Source organism: Periplaneta americana, chromosome 1 (genome assembly GCF_040183065.1).
Source record: "Periplaneta americana isolate PAMFEO1 chromosome 1, P.americana_PAMFEO1_priV1, whole genome shotgun sequence".
In the NCBI taxonomy this organism is placed as follows: domain Eukaryota; kingdom Metazoa; phylum Arthropoda; class Insecta; order Blattodea; family Blattidae; genus Periplaneta; species Periplaneta americana.
Window position 1 is genome coordinate 170,163,151 of NC_091117.1, and position 22,984 is coordinate 170,186,134.

At 34.8% G+C, this 22,984-nt stretch overlaps 1 protein-coding gene across 1 annotated transcript in view; it reads left to right on the top strand.

Annotated features, from left to right (window-relative positions):
• Positions 1 to 4,855: 4,855 nt before the first annotated feature.
• lms (lateral muscles scarcer) overlaps positions 4,856 to 22,984 on the top strand; it is a 146,186-nt gene continuing 128,057 nt past the window's right edge. Inside the window, exon 1 of the mRNA XM_069832077.1 lies at positions 4,856 to 5,339. Coding sequence (XP_069688178.1) covers positions 5,018 to 5,339 — 322 coding nt within the window. The 5' untranslated portion in view covers positions 4,856 to 5,017. The remainder of the gene's footprint in view (positions 5,340 to 22,984) is intronic.

The following is a 22,984-nucleotide window of genomic DNA, read 5'->3' on the forward strand; positions in this document are numbered from 1 at the left end:
GAATAGAACGAAGTCACTGGTGGAATATAGTAAAGAGAAGTAATCATACCAAACTAAATTGCACGTTTGTGCGCACTTCTTTCTTATTTATTTGTCGAATAGCTCAAACATTTTATTTGCCACTCAAACCTGCCATAGAAAAAAGTGCTGCTTCTGTATGTCCACCTATACGACCCATTCCAAAAATTTAGAAGTTAGATTATATCTCGGGAAAATGGTATGCTCCTATTTCAGCTTCCTCGTCATAATACTCATAGGCCCAGCCTTTAGATGTTTCTATCTTCAAATCATTTCAGACAGCTATATCATGAAGCAGCTCTTAGGTGGCTTCGAGATAATCGTGGAGAAAAGGTGACTCAGTTTACAGTCTGAACTGCCTGGTGAAGCACACGGCAAATGTATAACAATAAAAAACGCATTCAGAAAGTTAAATGTTACGTAATTTACGCTCTATTTTTTCAATTTCATTTGAAGATGCGTTACTCTCTTTCATTAATTTCAATAAACTTGTAATTTGCATTTATTACATTATTCATTCAAATACTCTTCAATATGTTCAATATTAAAAGCTTTCCTTCATCCTGTTCCCTGCAGACAAAGAGGTGCGATTTAAGAAACCGCAGGTGCTATTTAGGAAACTAGTTGCCTAAATGGCACCATTGACATGTGTTTCGAAAATGTCATTTTAATTTAAAAATATTAAATCAAATTCAAGGATTCTTTTTTACATCAAAGGTAAATGTTCTGGGAATGTATCTCTGTAAAGGAATGCAGAAAATAAAAACTGTAGGCTATTGTTCAATAAAAATTATAAATGCTAAAGTGGTGCGATATAGGCAACCTTACCCTACTAGTAGCCTATATGGATCTAATAATCTAAATCTTACTTTGGGAAACGTATAATGTCTTTCACGTGTTAAATTTTATGTTACCTTGTTAACATGTTTCAGCCTACTATTGGCCATAATCAGAACTGATTGTTGCTGGTCTTGGCGTCTTTTGTTTTGTTTCCTATGGGGGTGTGTTTGTGTAGTGTAATGTGAAGTCAAAGTGTGTGTGTGTTCTGAAATTGAGTTGTGTTGAGAATTTCATTTGATTGTGTTTTTGTGTGTGTATATTTCGTATTGTTCTAGTGTGTTCAGTTTCTGACTTCTTGGTTGGATGTGTAGAATTTCCATGTCTGTGTTGATGTCTCTGTATGTGTGGCAGAACTGGGCATCGGGAGCGGAACCAGAATCTAAACGGGGATGCTTAATATTCATCCGTCATTGAATCAACGCTGCGCGGTGTTCGGCGGGGAAGAAAGGGGATGAAGAGAAATCATAAAGCTCCCTGTGAGAGAGTAGAATCTGCTCTTGCTGCCCAGCCCTGATGTGTGGTTAGCATTTGTGATGTGTTCTGCATATGTGGAAGTGTTTTGTAATTTTGTTATGGCTGTGATGTGTTCTTTGTAACGTGTTTGAAATGACCTGCCTGTCTGTCCTATGTACAAGGTAACATAAAATTTAACATGTGAAAGACACATAATAGGCTACGTTTTCCAAAGTGATATAGTATTAACAGTTGTGTAATTAAGATGTAGGCCTATAAATCTTACGTTGAACGCCAAAATGTTAAATTCCCTATGCATTTTCATAAATACCCCTCAAAGAAGAACGAAAGTTATTAAAAAACGGCGGATAAGCTTATGAAGTGTCACATTCTTTCGTCGATTTGCAAAAGGGGACATGTACAAAAGGTTCCAGGATGATTGGTCCTCCACTACAGTTATGTCCATTTTTCATCAAGTCCAAAGAAAAAAAATGTCCATAATCACGTTATGTCCACAAGCGTTTTCTCCACTGAACGTAACGTCCATAGACATTTAATCCACAAACAAATATGTCCACAAGAAATTTTGTCTATATTCATTATATACAATGACTTTTACTGTCAATTAATTATAATGTCCATAATACATCTTACAGAACAGAAATAAAAGGTTGTCTTTTCCACTTCTGTCAGGCCATTTGGCGTCATGTTGTTTAATTTGGATTACAGGCTGCTTATAATAACAGGGGAAATGATAAAGTGAGAAATGACATCCGAAAGTTAATGTCCATACCTTTTATACCACTGGATCATATTGTGAATACATTTGATGAAGTTTCTGATAGTGTAGAGGAATCAGTATTAGATTTATCTTAATACATGGAAAGGACCATCGTAAGAGGGATACCTGCCAGAGGTAAAAGAAGAGAGGTGCCGACTCGCTTTCCTCCGCGGTCTGGAATGTTTATAACCTAGTCTTGAATGGGACTCAAAGGACAATTAATACAATAGAAGGATGGCACTCCAAATTTAAAAAATGTATGGTAACTCACCATCCTAACATATCGAAGTTCATCGAAAACTTGCAGAAGGACCAAAATGACAATCAGGCCTAATGGCAGGTCATATGGCAATACGACATCCCATAAAGAAGTCCTATGTTTTAAATTCAAGACATATTGAGGAAATTGTGCGGAATTACCATGTATATAGAGAAAACGGTGACGTTGACAGATATCTTAGAGGCATTAGTTATCGGTTGAAACTGTATGCAGAAGAACTTCCTTATGATGAAAACGAAAATGAAGCAAATTAATGTTATTTTTATAATTGAATTAACATATGCCACAATTACAGTTATTATGTAATATTAACATTCTAAAATTATGTACTTCTGGTTGACTGTATTATTTCCATCATATTAAAAGCAGATTGATAATTTTTCAAATTGGTTACTACTTCAGATTTGTGGACCTTTGAAATTATGGACAAACCACCTATGGACACAACTACAAATGGACCTGTAATGTAGTGGACTTTAAGTAACTGGACCTACAAATTAATGGACTTTAATGTAAAGGACAGGAGAAACTGGATATATGGACTGTGGACATAAAAAAATTGACATTTTGTCTGTGAACATATCATCTGTGTATCGTACAAAATCACAAAGTGTTGGAAAATTGTAAAAACTATAACTAAGTTAACAAATTAAATTGTTCATATATTTTTTTCTAATTAGATCACTATGGAAACATACATTCAGATTTCATGAACATTTAAATTTTTTAAGTCTGTTATGGTTTTTTTTGCTATTTTCCAACACTTTGTTATTTTGGACGTGTCCCCTTTTGCAAATCGATGACAGATATATTCCACGTTTTGCTCGTTATTTTCAGTTGTCGGACGTGAATCTAAATCAATAGTAAATAAAAGACATGGTGAAATAACATTGCGATCTACATTTAGACCGACAGTGGACCATTTTGAAACTATTCTTAAAGTCAGCGGCGGATTTTCAGGGGAGGCAAGAGAGGCCGTGCTTCCCCTAATATTTTACCAGAACACAATATGGCAGTAATAATTCTAGCTGAATTAAGATCACAGGCAAGTTACAACAAATGACGAACATTTTTCCTTTTATATTAATTTTACTATTCACTACGACTAAGATATACGTAAAGTCGACCACATCCAGTTGGTGATGTCCGCTCGCTATACTGTAGATAGTACAAATAATTCGTACTGAAAAATAACAGACAGCGCTGTAGCCTGTATAGTCGACATCTAGCAGCCTGCTGTGTCTATGCGAGAGCGGGAGAGTGGAGTCGGCTATATGACGCTACTCCCCGGTAACCATGACAACAGTACTTCAACCAATAAGATAGCTAGTTAGCGGAGTGTTTAAACTTGATAGAATGCGCGAGGGGAGCCGATTTGGAGACGTCCTACCCACCGCTGACAACTGTACTGCTTATAGTGACGGCTGGTTTCGGCTGTAATGGGAAGCTCTCTCTCTTTCTCTTTTATTGGTTTTAGAAAATTGAGTCACGTGTTGTTAGTTTTCTCTCCCTGCGTAAAAGTTTTCATTTATGTTGTTAGATTTTCTCTTGTTTGCGGGTGTTCTTGTTATTTTATTCTTTTGTGTTACGAGATGTATAATATGATATATTTACTTATACAATATTTTAAATATATCGAGAGTTCAGAAAAAATATGCAGATTTGTCTCTAGCTTCTTCTAGTAGCAATTATTCAGTATGCTGTGACCTATTTGATCGGTTTGCGAAGAAAGAGGAACATCGAGTTAATTTGCTGTAAAATTAGACTATGTAATAGTAATGAGCAAGCCCCGGATTCTTAGGTTTAAATCAATTTTGTTGCTATCTCCTTACTTTCGAAATATTGCTTTTCTTATTCGTTTTATGTAGCAAAGCGTAACATTCTTAAATTCAATATGACCTAAAAAGACCTAATTCGTAGGTTAGGACTTGGAGTGTCCTAAAGAGAGACAATCTTTACCAAGCTGTTGTAATATATTCATAGTATGTTTATTTTTATTTTTTCCCGTAAAATTATATAAATTACTAAACATAAGATTTAAAATCCTAAAACGTAAATTGGAAAACCTAGTTTTAATTCCTTAAAACCTATAGACTAACTTCTGCGCTTGGTAATGAGGTACGTCACAGGCCTTATATTTTTTATATTCTCATCATTCACGTCTTGGCCTCCCCAACTTTCAAACCCACTGTCCGCTACTGTGAATAATACACTTATCCCTATACAAAGAAGTGACTCAAGTTAGTAATGCTCATAAAATACAAATCACCGGTCGACTGCAACAGACCGTACAGTATGCAAAACAACGTACTTAAGGAGTTATACTGTCTCGTACGTCACACACCAAGACTAATTAAAACAACAGCAAAAATAAACAGTAAAAAGACACAGGAAGAGGGTTTTGATAGCTTTATGAAGTTCTCCAGTTTTTCATTCCCTCACTGGGAGATTCATTTGCTTTTTGTTTTGCACTGTAGGTGGTGACGTCACATGGGATCCAAGACGCTCTGTCGTTGCACATTACTTACAAACTAAAGGTTGATCACTGCGTGTCGGAGGAAGAGAGAGGGAAAGAGAGACTGAAAGAGAAGAGTAAAAGGGAGTGGGGAGCACAAATGATTTATACAAGTGTACCTTAAAACAGAATGGCCGATAGCGATACATCTCTTCTCGCGAGTGAGGCAGGCAACTTAAACGCCGATAACTCTAAGTTGCAAGCTAAGAGACCATCTCACGCGTTTTCGATAGAAAAACTGTTATCGGTTCAGAGAGGACCTGAAGAAGATGATAGAGATCGACCTTCGATTGTGAGTGCGGACTCATCGTCCGTGGGACTGCAGGACGAGGAAGACATGGACGACATCGTGCTGCATTCGCCGAGCGTCACAGAGTGCTGCGAGGATGTGTCTACCACCCTGACCGGCGAGGAGGCCGACGCCCAGCAGCAGCTGCCAGCGCGAGATCACGGTAAGGCACAACAACGCATTACTGCTTAGATTGCAATTACGCAGTTAGGTACGACTTACAGCAGTAAAATTTTGGAAATATTCAACATTTTTTTTCCTCAATTACTGTATCTTGTACAATAGTGAAAACTAATATGTGTGAAACACTGTTCTTCTGCTATACGAAAAAAAAATATTTTTACGATTAAAAAAATTATTTACATTTCTTTCTTCAAAATTTAGATCACTGTGCAGTGATGAAGAGTTTCCACATAACTCAAAAACTATCCAACATTCTGTGATGAAATTTTTTGTATGTATTTATGCATGTCATATCTACAATATGATGCAAGATCACTTCTCTATCTTTGATACATTGTGTGATAAAAAGTAAATTCTTTTAAAAAAATGGTTAAATATCAGTATTTTCTCCTAACATAAAATAAAAAAAATATATTTATTAAGAAATGTAGTTGAAAGAGCATGATATTGTAGATATGAGTTTCAGCAATAAAATAAAGCGAGAGAGGATGAAAAAGTTAACAAGTTTATGAGGTATGAGGTAAACGCTTCATCACTGCATAGTAAACTGCCACCATTTTGCATTTTGAAAAAAAAAAAATTTTTTAATTGTAAAAATATTTTATTCATATAGCAGAAAGACAGTGTTTTACACATACCAATTTTCATTATTGTACAAGAGACAGTAATGGAGGAAAAAAATGTTGAATATTTCCAAAAAATTTACTGCTGTAAGCTGTACCTAACCCCTTAAAGTTATCACGTATCATCCTTATTTCCACTGTACAGATTGGGAAGTATATATGTGCAGGCCTGGGAAAAGTGACATAAGTCAGTTTCCACAAACCTTTTTTGATAATTTATTGACAACTTACGGAACATCTGCTCACTTGGAAAAAGAGACATAAGTATTTCTCCCATTACAATAATTCATACAGAAAAAAATTAAATCGACATAAACCAGTGTAAGTTGTCAATAAATTTTCAAAAAAGGTTTGTGGAAACTGACTTATGTCACTTTTCCCAGGCACTGCAGATATACTTCTAGACATCCACATTTAAACTACTAATATACATGGCGAAAAGCAGCAAACTTGCTTAAGGGGAGAGGATGATGTAGTTTGAATTATTTTTTTCGTAATTGATATGTATTTTTAATTCTGTTTGCGTATAAATATCACTGCTGCAACAACTTATATTTGAGATTAGGTTTTAGAAAAAAAAAATTGAGGCTCAAATTTTGGGGAAAAATATATCAAGATACAGTAATTTAGGCCTACTAAAATGAATATATCTCTACCATTTTTGCATGATAAATTCAAAATCTCTTTGTAAATTTATTCCCAAAAGCACATTTAAAATTTGTATATCATAATTCTGCGGTGTTTGGTCAAAACATGATAACTTCAAAAAACCTGTTTTGAGATACAAGCATTTTCATGTTCATTTTTCCTATACAAATCATAATTCTAGTTTTCATACAAATATGAATGAAACAGAAACATAAGATTAGATGGAAATATCACGGCTATACCAAACGAAGGAGAACTCTTTTTTATACAGGGCTGCGTTTAAGCAAAAAAAAAAAAAAAAAAAAAAAAAAAAAAAAAAAAAAAAAAAAAAAAAAAATTTTGGAGTTATCATGTTCTGACCAAACACCACATAATTTTGATAGGCTATTGGATTTTAAAAATTTTAAGATAAACGATTAGGCCTACATTTTAGGGATGAATTTTAAAGGTATTTTTTTGGAAATTTGGAAGGATGTTTTTCAAATGCAACCATATAACAAATTTCTGTTTCCTAGAAAAGTTTTCTAATTGACTGAAGGATGCGTGTTCCAAACAGCATGCATGTACCATTAATAGTTTCGAAGATATACAGAACGTTTAAAAAGTGATGATCAAAAATTTATGGATGAAAAGTAAAAATGAAGATAAGCGAGAAAGTTTCTGTAAACATGGATCCACAAATTAACCGTTTACAAGATAATGCCACTTTGTGCTGATTGGAGCGCGCTGAGTACTAAGCACTAATTACAATGAAAGCAGTGATAATGTCAGAGGAAGAGCAATTGTTTGTATGCATCTGAAGTCTGATTAGTGTAATATGTAGCTAGTCGGCGACGTGTGCAATGAAGGGGGAAAGGAACTGGCCACACTACTCCATTATCTCCTGGCCTAGTTGCCTCATAAGTGGTGTCTTATTAGTATCACTTGTGAGGTTCAGACCTGTCTTCGGACAGTTGATTAAACAGCAACTAAAAGTAATTAGATTGTATTCTCTATTTAATTTCTCGGTTGTAAAAAAAAATAATTACTACAAGACTTCGAACAACAGAAACATCTGAATATCACTTCATGTCAAAATCCTCGTAGTCCTGTTTCCACTACACACTGAAGCAAATTTCCACCTTCAACAGAGACCTGTACTCTTGTTTTAGTTCGCCTTCTGATATGTATGGTCTTTTTTAGATCCTTTTACCCTCAGCTACTCCCTCTTAGTCTATTTCGCCGGTCGTGATGTTATTTTGTTCCGAATTTCTTGGGTATATTTGAAATGTTCATTATTACTCTCAACTGGGTCTCGTAATTCTCGTAATTTAATTTGTAGATAAATTATATTTTTATCCATTGACAGTGTTTCTTTATGCTACGAAACGAGGTACTAATCGCTTCCGTATGTCAAGGCACACTGACGCAATTGGCCCTGATTCATAACGCGCCAAGATCGCTAAAGGCGGTAATATTCGCCCCGCCCCCCCTCGCCCTGATTCAATCGGTTGATATATTATTAAGAAGTGAATTTGTTCTATATCAAACTACAAAATAAATTATTGACGTCACTCTTATAGTTTTCTTGCGGTATTTCTTTAAAATGCTGCACTTTTTGGGACATCCAAAACTCCGTATGTAGACCTACCGCCCCACCCACACTCGGGGAAGAACGTAGTTCTACGTCAAAATATTGCCAGGGCTATTGTTGAAGTCACAGACAAAATCCGCGGTTCATCATATCTGATAGGGCTCGTATTTCGATACTGGACACAATGATAATGGTAGGCCTACTTGTATGTATTGCATTCCTTAAGGGTTCTTAACACTGATCAGTGAGGAACTCCATTTTTTTCTGCTATTTCTTCCTGGATCCTCTTCTAATAGCTCCAAAATTCGTTGCCGTTTGTCTAGAATGTCTGGAGGTCGTTGTTATCCTCTTCCTAAAAAGTCATCACATTTTCTGCGTCTGTCACAGCGGCAACAATAGTGCGACGATGAGGATATCGTCTATGTGAAAATCGAAATTGGCAGGTTCGCGCTGCTTCTGTAGTATTCTATCCGGCTTCTCTGTAGATTATGGACATGTTTAAGTAGTCCTGATTTGTTAACAATTCCATGTTTTATCGCTATGAAAGAATCACTGTCACGAACACTTTGACAGGCTTCTATATCCTTCTCCCTTATCTTACCGAAATGGTTGTGTTTTAAAGGACAAGTTCAATATCATCATAAAACACGACCGCGTATTTGCTCTGTGTTGCCAAGTGTAATATTTAGGCAAATTACGGTTTTGTTCGAATTTAAACTTTAGATAGGTAATAGTTGTAAAGCAAAATGTGGGCCTAATCAGTTTATTCTGAACTGCTGATAATAGCTGTAATAGCCGTTTGTTACTGACTGATACATATTATCAAGTAACAACTCCTCAAATACCTGACACAAATTTATTCAATTCTAATGAAACCAACATTATAAAACAAAATTGTTAGTGGATTATTGTTGTAAATTTATCTAGTGTAATCACCTCTTAAACTATGGATAACTGTAGGCCTACCTCTTCTACCCTGTAATTAACAAATAGTAATGAAATTAGAAAATAATACGTATTTACACAAATTTATACCTACCCTAGAAAATATGATGCTCAGATTCACAAATAAAAAAAGAGGCATAGCAACGGATTGTGCTGAAGACGGTAGAAGTTATGAAAATGTTGTTTGAAGAGCTCTTACAATCGGATTTAAATCCTATATTAATCGCTAAATATTACATAGACTAAATGATTATGAATGTCAATGTTATGTGACATTAACGAGGAATTAAAACCTAAGTAATACCTAAACAAAAAGACTGAAGAATTGTTGCGTCTCTATTTACTGATTATATAATAAGTTATTCATAAATGAACGTTAAAAATTAAAAGTGGTCATAATTAGGTTTGCAATGAATACATGGAACATTTATAAAATAAGTTATTTCCTGACGGCTTGACATTAATTCCTTGGTCCAAAGGTAAATCATTCATCTGGGATTTTACATGTGTAGATACATTAACTCTTTCCCATTTAAAATCTTCTGTCAATTGAGCTGGATCTGCTGCTGAATCCGCTTATCATGCTAAACGACGTAAATATGAACATTTAACATCAAATTACATCTTCGTCGCTTTTGCAGTTGAAACCTTTGGTCCGTGGTGTAGAGACGCTAAAGATCTACTGACCCAAATTGGTACACGCCTACCGTCCCGTACCGGCGATCCTAGATGTATCACTTTCCTTCGTCAACACATTGGAATTGCGGTTCAGCAAGGGAATGCTACCTCCATCCTGGGATCATTTCCCAGGATAAGATCTTTCTCATTTAATGTAAATTATGAAAATTGTTTATTTAAAAAAAGAACCTAAGATACATACCTAAAAGAATATTGTGAACAACGTAATAGATATGGCCCTGGTGTTGATTAATTTATGTAAAATTGTATACAGTTCCTGCATATAAATTTTTCACGAATTAAATTAAAATTAAGAAGTGTATCATAAATGAAAGTTTTGCGGCAAATATAATAATGGGCATGCCTAGTTAATAAAATCAAAATACATACTTATAACACAAACATGAAGTAGATCAAGCCCGGAAATTTTACGTGACCATAAAGATTTCGAATTCCAGACAACAAATACAGTCTGAAAGTGTCAATAATTAAAAGGATAGTACAATACTAATTTTCAGGAAAGCATTTTGAAAACATATCTAAATTTAATTTCATGCACACAATAAAAGAAACTGTCATGGACAATAATAATATAGGCATAACTTCCTATTATGCAAAAATGGGATTCCGGGCGGATTGACATACTGCACTTTACCTACTGCTATTTGACATTAACCTATTTTACATACAAGTAGGACTATTTGGCTTATTTATTTTTCATCTAATTTAATTTGACACAACCTTTTAGGTATAATTTTTCTGGTATACAACTATTTTGTTTTATTTGTACATTCACATACTATATTTTGACATTCTCTACTGTAATATTATATTGTGCACATTGTTAATAGTTTCTGTTGTAGTTTCTAAGGTTACTTGTCTTTGCTTAAAAATTATAGAGGTTTCGGATATATAAAAATTATGAATGGTGAATTTGTAGAAACAATTTTTATCTTTGAGAGCAAAGGTTCTCAAACTGCGTCGTCGGTCTATGTTTTGGGAATCGCAGCTATAAGGTAAAACTAAAATAATTTATAATTTACATAATGTAGTGAAACATGATATGCAAGTTTTCACTACGTGTAGATATTTATTTTATTCCAATTTTGTAATTTTACAAACTGGTAAGGAAGGCTAAATGACTATTTCTTAAAAAAAAAAAACCACCAAATCTAATTTGAGCATTTTTTTAAATGTTCGATACAAAAAACGTCGCACGCAAAATCTGACATGTGAAGGACGGCACAGTCTCAAAAAGTTTGAGAACTCCTGTTTTATGGGATTCTTATAATTATCAGAAGATTACAACATATAGCCCAAAGATATCAACAACATAGGGATGGGGGACGCATTTTGGATTACTTAAGAATATGTGGCCATAATTTTACTTTATAATTTTTCATTTTTTTAAATGTCGGTACATTATACAAAGTATTTCAGATTAATACTATACCAAGTTAATAGCATGCAAACGATAATTAGTCTATGCCAAATTTAATGAATAGGCAAAATATGAAGCAAGTAAAAATATTTTATGCAAGCAAAAAATTATGTATATTAATAATGTATTAAAATTTTGTATGTCAATTTTGAATATGTTAGATCTCTTGTAGGTGAAAAGTAGTATGTTAATCAGCCCGGTACGAAGAATAGACATGAATAGATATTTATTTTCTATTTTTTTTTCAAATCCTACGTTTATACACATCCATAATGTACTTGTTTACTTTAGTTTTTGTATCTTTATTCGTTAAGTTTATATTTTGAGTAACTGGCCACGGCCAATGTTATTCTGTTTATTTATTTATGTTTTTATTTGTTTGTTTCTTTGTTTGTCTATTTATTTATTTATTTATTTATTTATTTAATGATATGAATCACTCGTTCAGCTGCATTGAAATAATATCAGCGTAATGGTTCTATGGTAGTCTGCCAGTCTTGTTGCTCCTGCCGATGGTGCTAGTTATTATGATGATTATAATGGTGACGATTATTATTGTGAAAAAAATTACTTTCAGGTATTATACCCGTGTGAAAGATGCAGGATTACATAATATGAGTAAGACCCAAACTGTGGTTCAGATTTTTCGCCTCGATGAACATCGGCGGTGCACGACACACATTGGTCCATGAGGCTACACGGCCCTAAGCTGTCAGTATAGAATTGCACTTGTATTTTCACCAGCGACATTTTATGTGTCTCGCCGATTGGGGAGAAGGGACTTCTGGCTGTAACTCTCATGGACGAGTTTCTGCCATTTTTATCGTCGTCGCAGCCGCTATTAATTACAATTCTTTGATGTCTCCCACTGCAGTAAAGAGCTCAGATACCTTAGCACTGCAAACTGTGCTTTAACCGATTTCCAGTTCAATTCATATAAGCATTTCCCGAAGAACAAAAGCGAAGGCAGTAAAGAATTGAAATGTTCAAAACGTGAGTAACTATCGAGAGATTTCTCATTTTATTGCTACTCGACGCTGAAAGTAGATAAATACCTTCATCAGGGTATAGGCGCACGGCCTTCATTTAACAGTGAGCTGAATTCATGACATACATACATACATACATACATACATACATACATACATACATACATACATACATACATACATACATACATACATACATACTATTAATGAAAACAAAAATTAGAGAGGAGAATCATTCTGGGATGCTTTGGTTTAGTTCTCTTGCTTCCCAGTATCTCTCCCAGATGGAATTTGTTGACAATGCTGAACACGTTTTTAGACCATTACAGTAATACTATGCAGTATATATAATTAGCGGGTACAAAGGTACAAAAATATCGCAGTAGCCTGTGTCGGAGACACAAGTGCAAGTTTCATGCGTGTATACATCGCTGAAAGAATTTCTATTAAGGTTAACGTCAGCAATTAACATCTCTTCTTTCCAGATATCTTGAAAACCCGGTACACTTTCGCTGTCCTGAGACTCCTGGGAGTAGCCATTTTATATGCGTTGAGAGTAAACATGTCGGTTACTATAGTAACTATCGTGCCCTATCGTTTACTACCTTTTTATACGCCCCTCCTATTTGCGTTAGATATGCCTCGACACTGTGAATTTTCTCTCTTTACTCAACTTCACTAGCCAATTTTTCCAATTCAACTTGTCGACTTCTGACGTTTGCTCAATTAAGGTTGTAGCCTGGGTCGGTACAAATCGTTTGACATTACTGCGAACGTTCTATTACTTCGCATTCTCTAGTTACACTGTCTCAGCTGTCGCGGAACCCGCCAATTCGTCCATAAGTCCCCCTCCACTACGTATCGCTAGATGAACGTCACCTACTCCTATTCAAGGTCACTTTGGATACATTGATCCTTCATCTGTCTATCGCAGTATATTTCATTGGAATATGTGAATTTTATTTATTTGTTTATTTATTTATTTATTTGTTTATTCTGATAGAGTTAAGGCCATGAGGCCTTCTATTCCACATAGGGTAAACATTGGTAATTTCGTGATAATTTCATGAAAACTAATTTAAAATGCAAATGTGTAAATATATCCTTATTCCGATTTTTTCATCTAAAAGACGATAACTTGCTGTACAGATCTGGAGACATAAAAGATTGATACGTTCTTTAATATGTGCCAAAAACCACTTTTACAACTTAAGCTGAAAGGTTGGTTATTTCGTGATAACCTTGGTAATTTCGTGATATTGCATTGATAATTTCGTGAGAGGTAGAAGAATTGTGGAAAAATTAATTAAAGTCAAATGAAATTCTCATTTATTGTTACAAGACTTCAAACATAGTAATTCCGTCTAATATTCATAGCAAGAAAACATAGAAATACATATCAACACATAATAAGAATGAAATCAAAGTAAAAATTGAGATTGAAAAGGGATCTTCTTTGCCCTGAAAGGGTGAACACTTTTATTACGGACTTTACTATAGCCTATATTACTGGGGTAACTCCAAAAGTAATGCATAACGTTTCTTTAAAAATTATATTTTTATCCTACAGCTTTGCTGTTTTCAAAGAATGTAGATGCATCCTTAAGGAACAAAATGTCACTTTTCCACATAATCCCCTTCCCTTTCAACTGCCTTACGTAACCTAGGAACGAGGGCCTGTAGACCAGCACGGTAAAAGTCTGGACCAACACGTCTGAGCCACGCTTTAGCAGCGTGCACAAGGGAGTCATCTTCTAACCTCGTTCCGCGAAGGGATCCTTCAGTTTACCAACGAGATGGTAATCGCACGGTGCCAGTTCAGGACTGTAAGGCGGATGTTTCAGTGTTGTCTATCCGAATTTTCTGATCTGGTCTGTGGTCTTGTGACTGACATATGGCTGTGCGATGCCGTGTAATAGCAGAACATCCTGCTTCTCCCGATGTCGTCGAACACGACTCAGTTGAACTAGAAGTTTCTTGAGATTTGCAACATACCCGTCAGAATTAATGGTGGTTCCGTGTGGCATGATGTACACAAGCAAGAGTCCTTCTGAATCGAAAAACACAGTAGCCATAACGTTTCCTGCCGAAGGTTTACTTTTGAATTTCTATTTCTTTGGTGAATTTGCATGATGCCACTCCATTGTCTGCCTCTGTCTCCGGTCCAAAATGGTGGAGCCATGTTTCATCTTCTGTCACAATTCTTGCAAGTAAGTCATCTAGCACTTATCATTGACACTTAGCATGATAACAATTCAAACAGAAGCTACACTGAACCCATTGAGTCTCCTTTTTTTTTTTTTTTTTTTTTTTGTTATCACATCTTGTCTTCAGATTTCTAAAATTCCTATTGTAATACAATTTTTAAAATAGCATAATATGTAACAATTAATGCTCAACAAAATTTCGCCTCAAACAGCTAAGATTTGTATCAGTAAAGCTAAGCCAATATGGCGACTATAGCTGTATCTAAAATTCCAAAAACATTTCCTAAAATTTCATGAAGATACAATAAATCTTTGTACCAAATATCATTTGCTTATCTTTAGTAATAACCCTGTAATTTAATTACAAACATCCACAAAAGTTGTACGCCTGAGAAGTCGACGCAAACTTGCTCTCTCCAAACATAAATGCTCACTGAAGCAACTACAATAGTCACACAAAGCTTAGCTGTATGTTTCTGGAAACTGGACAACATATGCAATCCCTTGGCGGAAATTTGGATCTCGTAACACCATTGGTTAGTTCACAAAAGAGCAAAGAAAAAGTATCACGAAATAACCACTGCCACGAAATTACCAATGTTTACCCTATCAGAAATGAAATACACAATGAAACAATAACAAAAATAGTACTTAATATTAATAGTCATACTTAAATATAAAAATCATTTTCATGCACATTAACAAGCTTACACATAATGAAATATTAACTAAACATGATACATAATTAAGTGATTTAGAATTCATATCCTATTTTTATTTTATGATAGGCCTAAATGACAATTTATACAAACACACAGAATAACCTATAAAAATCGGCTAATGCTCACAAATTAATTTCGTATAAAAGTATGTATTTCTTAATTTTTAATTTAAATTGATTAACCGTTCGGCAATCCCTGATATGCCGAGGTAAGCAACATGGGCGACAAACTGACACCTGAATAGAAAGAAGTGCGGTGACGAGGAATGGATAATAAGGCCTGATGTTGATTCCGTAACGTTGTAAGATATTCAAAGCGAGTTCGCAGATATTTTGGGGTAGAAGTAAGTAATGTTGTAAACAGAACAGATAGGCCCTAAAGAATATGCTGTTCTACGCTCCTTTAGGCGGACCCATGAAATAACTTCAAAAGAGGCGTTATATGGTCAAATTTACGAGTATTGCAGATGAAGCGGAGTATATTATGAACACGCTGTAGTCTTTCAATTAAATTTACAGTTATATTTGTCAAGAGAGAATCGCAGTAATCAAAATGGGACCTCACTAGCGATTGGATAATGTTTCTTTTTATGGAAAGAGGCAGATAATTTCGCATATGATTTAGAGAATGGAGCAATGAAAATATTTTCTTACAGATGTGAGTTACTTGACTATTCCAGTTTGTCATGTTTGTCAGTATGTCATGTAGTTTAGAAATTATAGGCATGTCAAAACTCTCCTGAAAATGTGTAGGTTGACTTTCTGGGATAGCATCCTAATACTGGACCGAATTTACAGTGGTATTTAAGTCAGAAAGAGGATTGAAATATAGTGAAACAAAAATAACATGCCATCACAATTAGAGTACTTAAATTATATCTTAACAACATTTAAATTCAAACAAGTTTCAACAGGAGACAAAACTAGGGTGACTAGACGTCCTCTTTTGCCCGCACATGTCCTCCTTTTTAGGACTCTGTCCGGGATCCGGTCGGACTTTTAAAAAATCAAGAAATGTCCTCCTTTTCGTAACTTGTATGCCTGATTTTTTTTAAATTATCTGATTTGACGCCTTTTTCAAGTAATTTTCATATAGGTGGCAGCAGCATCGATAGAATATACTTTTTGCCAACGATAATAACTCTCTCTGCATACAAAGTAATATTAAATTCACATTTTGTGCTGTCTTTTTTATGTATTTTGATAATATAGTTCCCTGGGCTTTCATTATGTAGTTAACTGTAAAATCATTTTATATTATTAAGTTTAATCATAAATATACTGTAATAAAATAGATATTGACTTAATTTATATTATAATATAGGCCTAAGCCTAAATCTAAATAGGGTAGATATTTTCTGTCCTTTTTAATAGTTTTATTACAGTCCTCTTGACTTTCATATGTAGCTAACTGCAAAAACATTGTCATTAAGTTTTATCATAATTATTTTTGTAATATTAACATACTTTTAAGTAGGCTATGATATAAGTCTAAATCTGTACTGTAAATATTTTATAAGAAAATAGATATTGACGTAATTTATAGTATAATATAGACCTAAGCCTAACTCTAAGCACATATTTTCTCTCCTCTTTTTTTGAACAATATCCTTCTTTTTGAAGCTTTGTGTCTTCTTTTCTATCGATGTGAATCTGGTCACCCTAGACAAAACAACATTTCGAGAACAAATTCGAGAGTAAGACGAAGGTGTCCTGTATTGCTATCACTTTTATTATAGCCTACGTTTGTGCGAGATCGTGCGTATTTTCTTGGTTTCCGCACAAAACCAATCCGCGGAAAGTCTAAAATTCCACATTCAGTATTCCCAACCTAACACACATAACAATTTCCTTCTTCTTACCGCTTAAGTGACATATTGATTTTGCTGCTTTAGGCTTTTAACATATTATTTTTAAAGACGTTCAATATAGTAATAATTATAAATTGGAAACTTACCACTGCAATTTCACCTAAATTGCACTGTTAATTATTGTTTTTAAATATTTGCAAAAATTAAATAAACTTTAAATCATTACATAACCTTACCGTTTGTTTTAAGTTCGCATTTATAGACTGGGGGGAAAAAAAGACAGACGTATATCACGGCCTGCTGGAGTATGGGAAACACAGAAAACATTTTAAAGCAACACTGTTGAAGATAGATATTTTTGTTTTGCAAATTTGCCGTCATTGGACAGAAACCAAGATGGAGATTTCATTGCAACTAATTAGAAATTCCTCTTTCAGGTATGTAATAAACGATCTTCGCACAAAATAATGTACGATACACGAGCGGTATGTTTTCTTTCAATTCTCGGAAATTAAAAAAACTCAACTACGTTTCGCTTTTTCAAACTTTTCCTCGAACATGAAAACTTCAACATACCGCTCTTGTAACGCATATTACTATTTTATAGACATAACTATGCAATAGAGGCATACGGATTTTCAAACACATTGTTGAAATAAAATATAGGTTTTTAGATACAATGTTTGCTAATCACCGATAATAATATCTAATACTGGCGATAACTTACGAAGAGGTAATTTAAATTACGTCAAATAAGTAAAGAATATCAATAGATAATGTAAAATTATTACCCATTACAAGATTAGAAGCTATTAGAGCAAAAATAATATTAGAAGAAAAATGACTGCACAAACAACAGTTTCTATAACCTAAGGATACATTATATCCTATTTAAGAAATGAAGATAGGCTAATAAAATAAATAAATTCTCATCTAAAGGAACATAGGCTTAATTATGGCAGTTCTCATGTTATCGTATGCCTCTGAATTCTAGACCCTGAACTACAGTAAAGGAAGGACATTTGAAGCAACAGAAATGACATTTTTTATAACATATTGCAAGTTACCTGTTAAGAGAAAGAAAACAAAGCGAAGATGTTAGGAAGAGTTTAGATATCATTAAATTAACAGATAAAGTAAGAACACACAGGAACAAATGGAAAAAAAAAACACATATAAGAACGCATATCTAAACTGGTGATTAATAAATCAGAAAAACAGTATTGGAAGTAGAAATCCAGACAGGCCAAGGTTAAGGTGGTTGGGACAGCTTCAAAATACAGTTACTGCATGAGACCGGAAAAAAACCTAATTGCAAGTCTTAACCATTGCTGTTGCTGATGATGGTAGATGTTATAATAATTATTATTCTACTACAGAAGAAAAATAATGCCAAGAAATATAAGGAGTTCAGGACTATCAGTCTAATATCGCACTCGGCGAAGATTCTCTTGCGAATACTGAATCGACGTTTATATTCCAAGATGGAAGAACAGTTGGAAGAAGAGCAGTTCGGCTTCAGGAAGGGAAAAGGTACGGGAGACGCAACTGGACTGCTACGGACAATCTGTGAAAGACACCTAGAGAAGAATAAAGAAATGTATGTAGCATTTGTGGATCTAGAAAAGACTTTTGGCAGAGTGGATTGAAATAAACTGATGGGGATCCTAAAGAAAATTGGCGTGGATTGCAAAGAGAGAAGACTGTTCAGTAATCTTTATATGAAACAACGAGTGAAAGTCAGGATAGGAGAAGAAATGTCAGAAGAAAGTGAAATTGGGAGAGGAGTACGTCAAGGATGCCCTTTATCACCTATCCTAATCAACATCTACTTGGAGGATTTAGTAAAGAACTATTTCCAGAACATGGGAGGAGTGATAGTAGGAGGAAAAAGAATAAAGTGCATAAGATTTACTCATGATATACCGTTGTTACCAAAGAGGAAATGATACTAAATGATATCCTACTGGAGTAAATGACATCTGTGAGCAGTATGGAATGAAGATAAATTCTAATAAGACGATGGTCATAGGAAGAAAAATAGAGAAGATAAGCTTGCGAATTCTGAGGCAGTAGAGCAAGTGGACAGCTTCAAATATTTGTGGTAAGCAGTAACATGAGCTGCTGCCAGGTAGTCAAAAGGAGGATAGCAATGGCCAAGGAAGTTTGTAATAGAAAAAGGAGCATCTTCTGCGGACCTCTGGAAAAAAACTAGTGAAGTGCTTTGTATGGAGTGTGGCATTGTATGTGGCAGAAACATGAAGTGAAGAGAAGCGAGTAGAAGCATTTGAAATGTGGATTTGGAGAAGAATGGAACGTGTGAAGTGAACAGACAGAATAAGAAATGAAGCTGTGCTGATAAGAGTGGGTGAAGAAAGAATGATGCTGAAACTGAACAGGAAGAGAAAAAGGAATTCGTTGGGCCACTGGCTGAGAACAAACTGCCTACTGAAGGATGTACTGGAAGGAATGGTGAATGGGAGAAGAGTTCGGGTCAGAAGAAGATATCAGATGCTAGACGACATTAAGATTATGTGGATCATATGATGAGATTAAGAGGAAGGCAGCAAATAGAAATTATTGGAGAAAGCTGGGTTTGCAATGAAAGACCTGCACTTGGACAGAACACTAAAAGAATGAATGAATGAATTAATTAATTAATTAATGGTGGTAGTGGTGATTGTGATGATTATGGTGGTAGTGTTGATGGCGATGATTATTGTGGTAGTTTTGATGGCGATTTTTATGGTGGTAGTGTTGACGACGATTATTATGGTGATGATGACAGTAATGGTGATAGTTATGATAATGACTGTGATGATGGTGCTTATGATAGTAATGATGGTGATGGTGAGGATAAAGATGGTGATGATAATAATAGTGAAGATTGTGGTGATGGTAGAGATGTTGGTGGTAGTGATGTTGGTAAGGATGATTATGATAGTGACGATGGCGATGATGATACTGGAGATAATGGTGGTAATGATGATGCTGAGAATGATGGTAGTGATGATAATAATGGTGATAATGATATGACAATGATGAAAAGAAAAGAGGAGAAGGCTGAATTTGAGGTCTGAAGTGGTCGAGGGGTCTAACCCTTGAAGATCAATTCAGAGAAAAGTAAAACGAAATACAGTATAACTTAGATTCTATTTTCGAAGCACAAAATAGAGTTGTATGGCAATAAATCATTAGTAGCCACATTTAGAGTCTGTGTAAGGGTCCTTGTCGAGTCCATGCCTGTCTGAAAATCACACGCACGAACGGGATCCGATCTTGAGTGCAGTTTAATGTCATTCTCCCCTCCCGTCATCTTGCCTTTCTGTAGCTGCACCTGCACCAGGCTATATAATTCGTCACAGAGGTGCTTTTATTGCCAGGGCCTTTGAAATGCTAGATAGCGACGTAGGGTAACTATATCTATATTTTTCTGGACTGGAGGATTGGGTAACAAATTTGAACGACGCTCCGAGAAAGATTATTGCTCTTTATTCCATTGGCATTATTACTCGGTACACAGACATGCACGGAGCATTTAAGATCACTTGAAGAGTAGCATAACGTTCATGCACATTGTTTTATAGTTTAACAGTGTTACAAGCGTTTTAAGCCCATGACAATTGAATAGGCGGACTAGAAATTTATAGGCCTAGTATTTTAACCCTTAAATTGTAAAATAATAATAATAAATCATAAAATCCGCCTGTCATAACAGGTGACCATATAGATCCGGAAAAGAATTAAAAAAATGCATATATGGAATGGAGAGAAAAATCAATACAGTAGGTAGCAATCATAGTACAATATGCAATTTAGAAAGTTTAAAAGATTAAACATTATATAAATGATTAGGCTATATAAAACGCCTATGGATTTCTTTAAGATATTTAAACAAATATTTTTAATATCTTGGGATATCATGTCATATTGTTTTAAAATGTCAGTAGTATATTTATACGCCGATCCGCGGGCACCAAAAAGCAAACCCCTCACCTCCCATGTGAATCAATTGCATTGTATCTCTCACCCAAGTGAGGAACACATGGGCGGTAAATGATTTCTTTTTCTTGATCAACCGCTAATGCTTCAGATACCGGTACATCCTTTTCGAACCGTACTGTTGGGTCCAATATTATTGCATTCTTCTTTTGTCTATTAAGAGTAACTACAGTATATCCGCTCTTCTGTTACTGCCATCCTCGGATATAGAATATACTTCTTTATGCACTTCAAGATTTTTATTTTTCCTTAAATGTGAGGCAATATAAGAGCGAACACTATGATGACGTACATTGCGCAATAGATCTCCTTTAGGACATAATCCTAGCACATGACCAAGAGTCTCAGTCGCCTCACATCCTGGAGTTCTACACTGTCGTGTAGTCGTTGTTCGCCCTGGTACTGCTCTTACTGCTGCAGAATTTTTTTTATAATTACAGCATGCCCCATTACCTATGTAATACTACATGCTTTCACTTTCTATACAGTAATATATATATATATATATATATATATATATATATATATATAATATATATATATATATACATACATACAATATTTACAATTTGTTAATCTTAATTTACTTAAAATGTCTTTGTATGTATGGTCCTTATGTTGTATCACACATTTTTAACACTGTAGTAGTGCCTGTTCATATCACACATTTCTAAACTCACTTTTAGTTGCTGTTTTATCACACATTTTTGTTTTACACTATATTAGTTGTTGTTTTGTCACAAGTTTATAGATTTTATAAATTGATTAAACACTTTGAGGTAACTGTCCACAAGCCGTTGGCAAGTCACTGGCCAATCTCCTCCGCTCTTCCTGATGTCTCTCATGAGCGATGTCCTCTGCTGTGTGGTGTCTGTACATTCATAAATAAGATGATTCACTGTTTGCTATCCTCTGTCACATGCACATGTTGGGTCGTCTATGATGTGGAATCTGTGAAGGTATGACTTGCTTCTGCCGTGTCCTGTGATAACTGCTGTGAATTCTGGAGTTGAAGGTATTGATAATTTTAGTCTCTGCTTAATTGACGGGAAGAAGGACTTCGTTGTTACGCCTTTGGTTGTTTTATTCCATCTATCTTGCCATTTCTGTATTCCTATTTCCTTTATTTCTGTAGCTATTGTTGATTTTGGGGTTTTCTATAAATGATTTCTATAGTGTCGTCGTTAGCAGCTTGCTTTGCTAAATTATCTGCCATTTCATTGCCGGCTATGCCTAACTGCTGCAGCATTGCATGACATTTTAATGACAGTGGTCCATTCTGATAACGATAACCCTTTTCTGTTATTCATCCAAGAATTTATTTTCGGTTCATCTTGGAAAACTGATACTCATTTTCCTTTATGCTGAAGACTAACCCAAGCATTATAGGCTTCCTTTTGTAAATGTTTTCTAGTTTGATGTCCAGTTTGTGGGACAGAATTGCTATTATATTGGATTGCTAAATTTCATAACATTCTTCAATCTCGGACACTTAATTTCTACTAGGCTAATATGAAGATGTTCATCATCAACTTGGAGTAATGTCTTAGCAATATTAAAGTTTATTAAACCGTGTCGGACTATAAAGAAAACAACTATCGCAATGTCCATATTTTATATGTTGTACAATATTATAGTATTGTGAAATTTTAATTTTTCTACCAATTTTTTTATTGTTCTATTAAAATTATAACATAGCCTATAGCCTATTAATCTTTTGATCCTATAGGATACTTTGTCAATTTAAGGGTTAAGTTTGTTTTTTTTTTTTTAATCCACCTGTTACAACAGCCGTTCTATGTAGATATTATATGGTAATATTAGAACCATGCATCACTTCCTCTCCACTGTTGCACGGACGTGTCCATCCAATCAACCTTTATTTTTCTACCAATCCATCCAACTAATCAATCATCTGCCTAAACGCATACACATTATACACTCGTACACTGAGTGAAATGAATGTGATAATGCCAGACAAATGAGT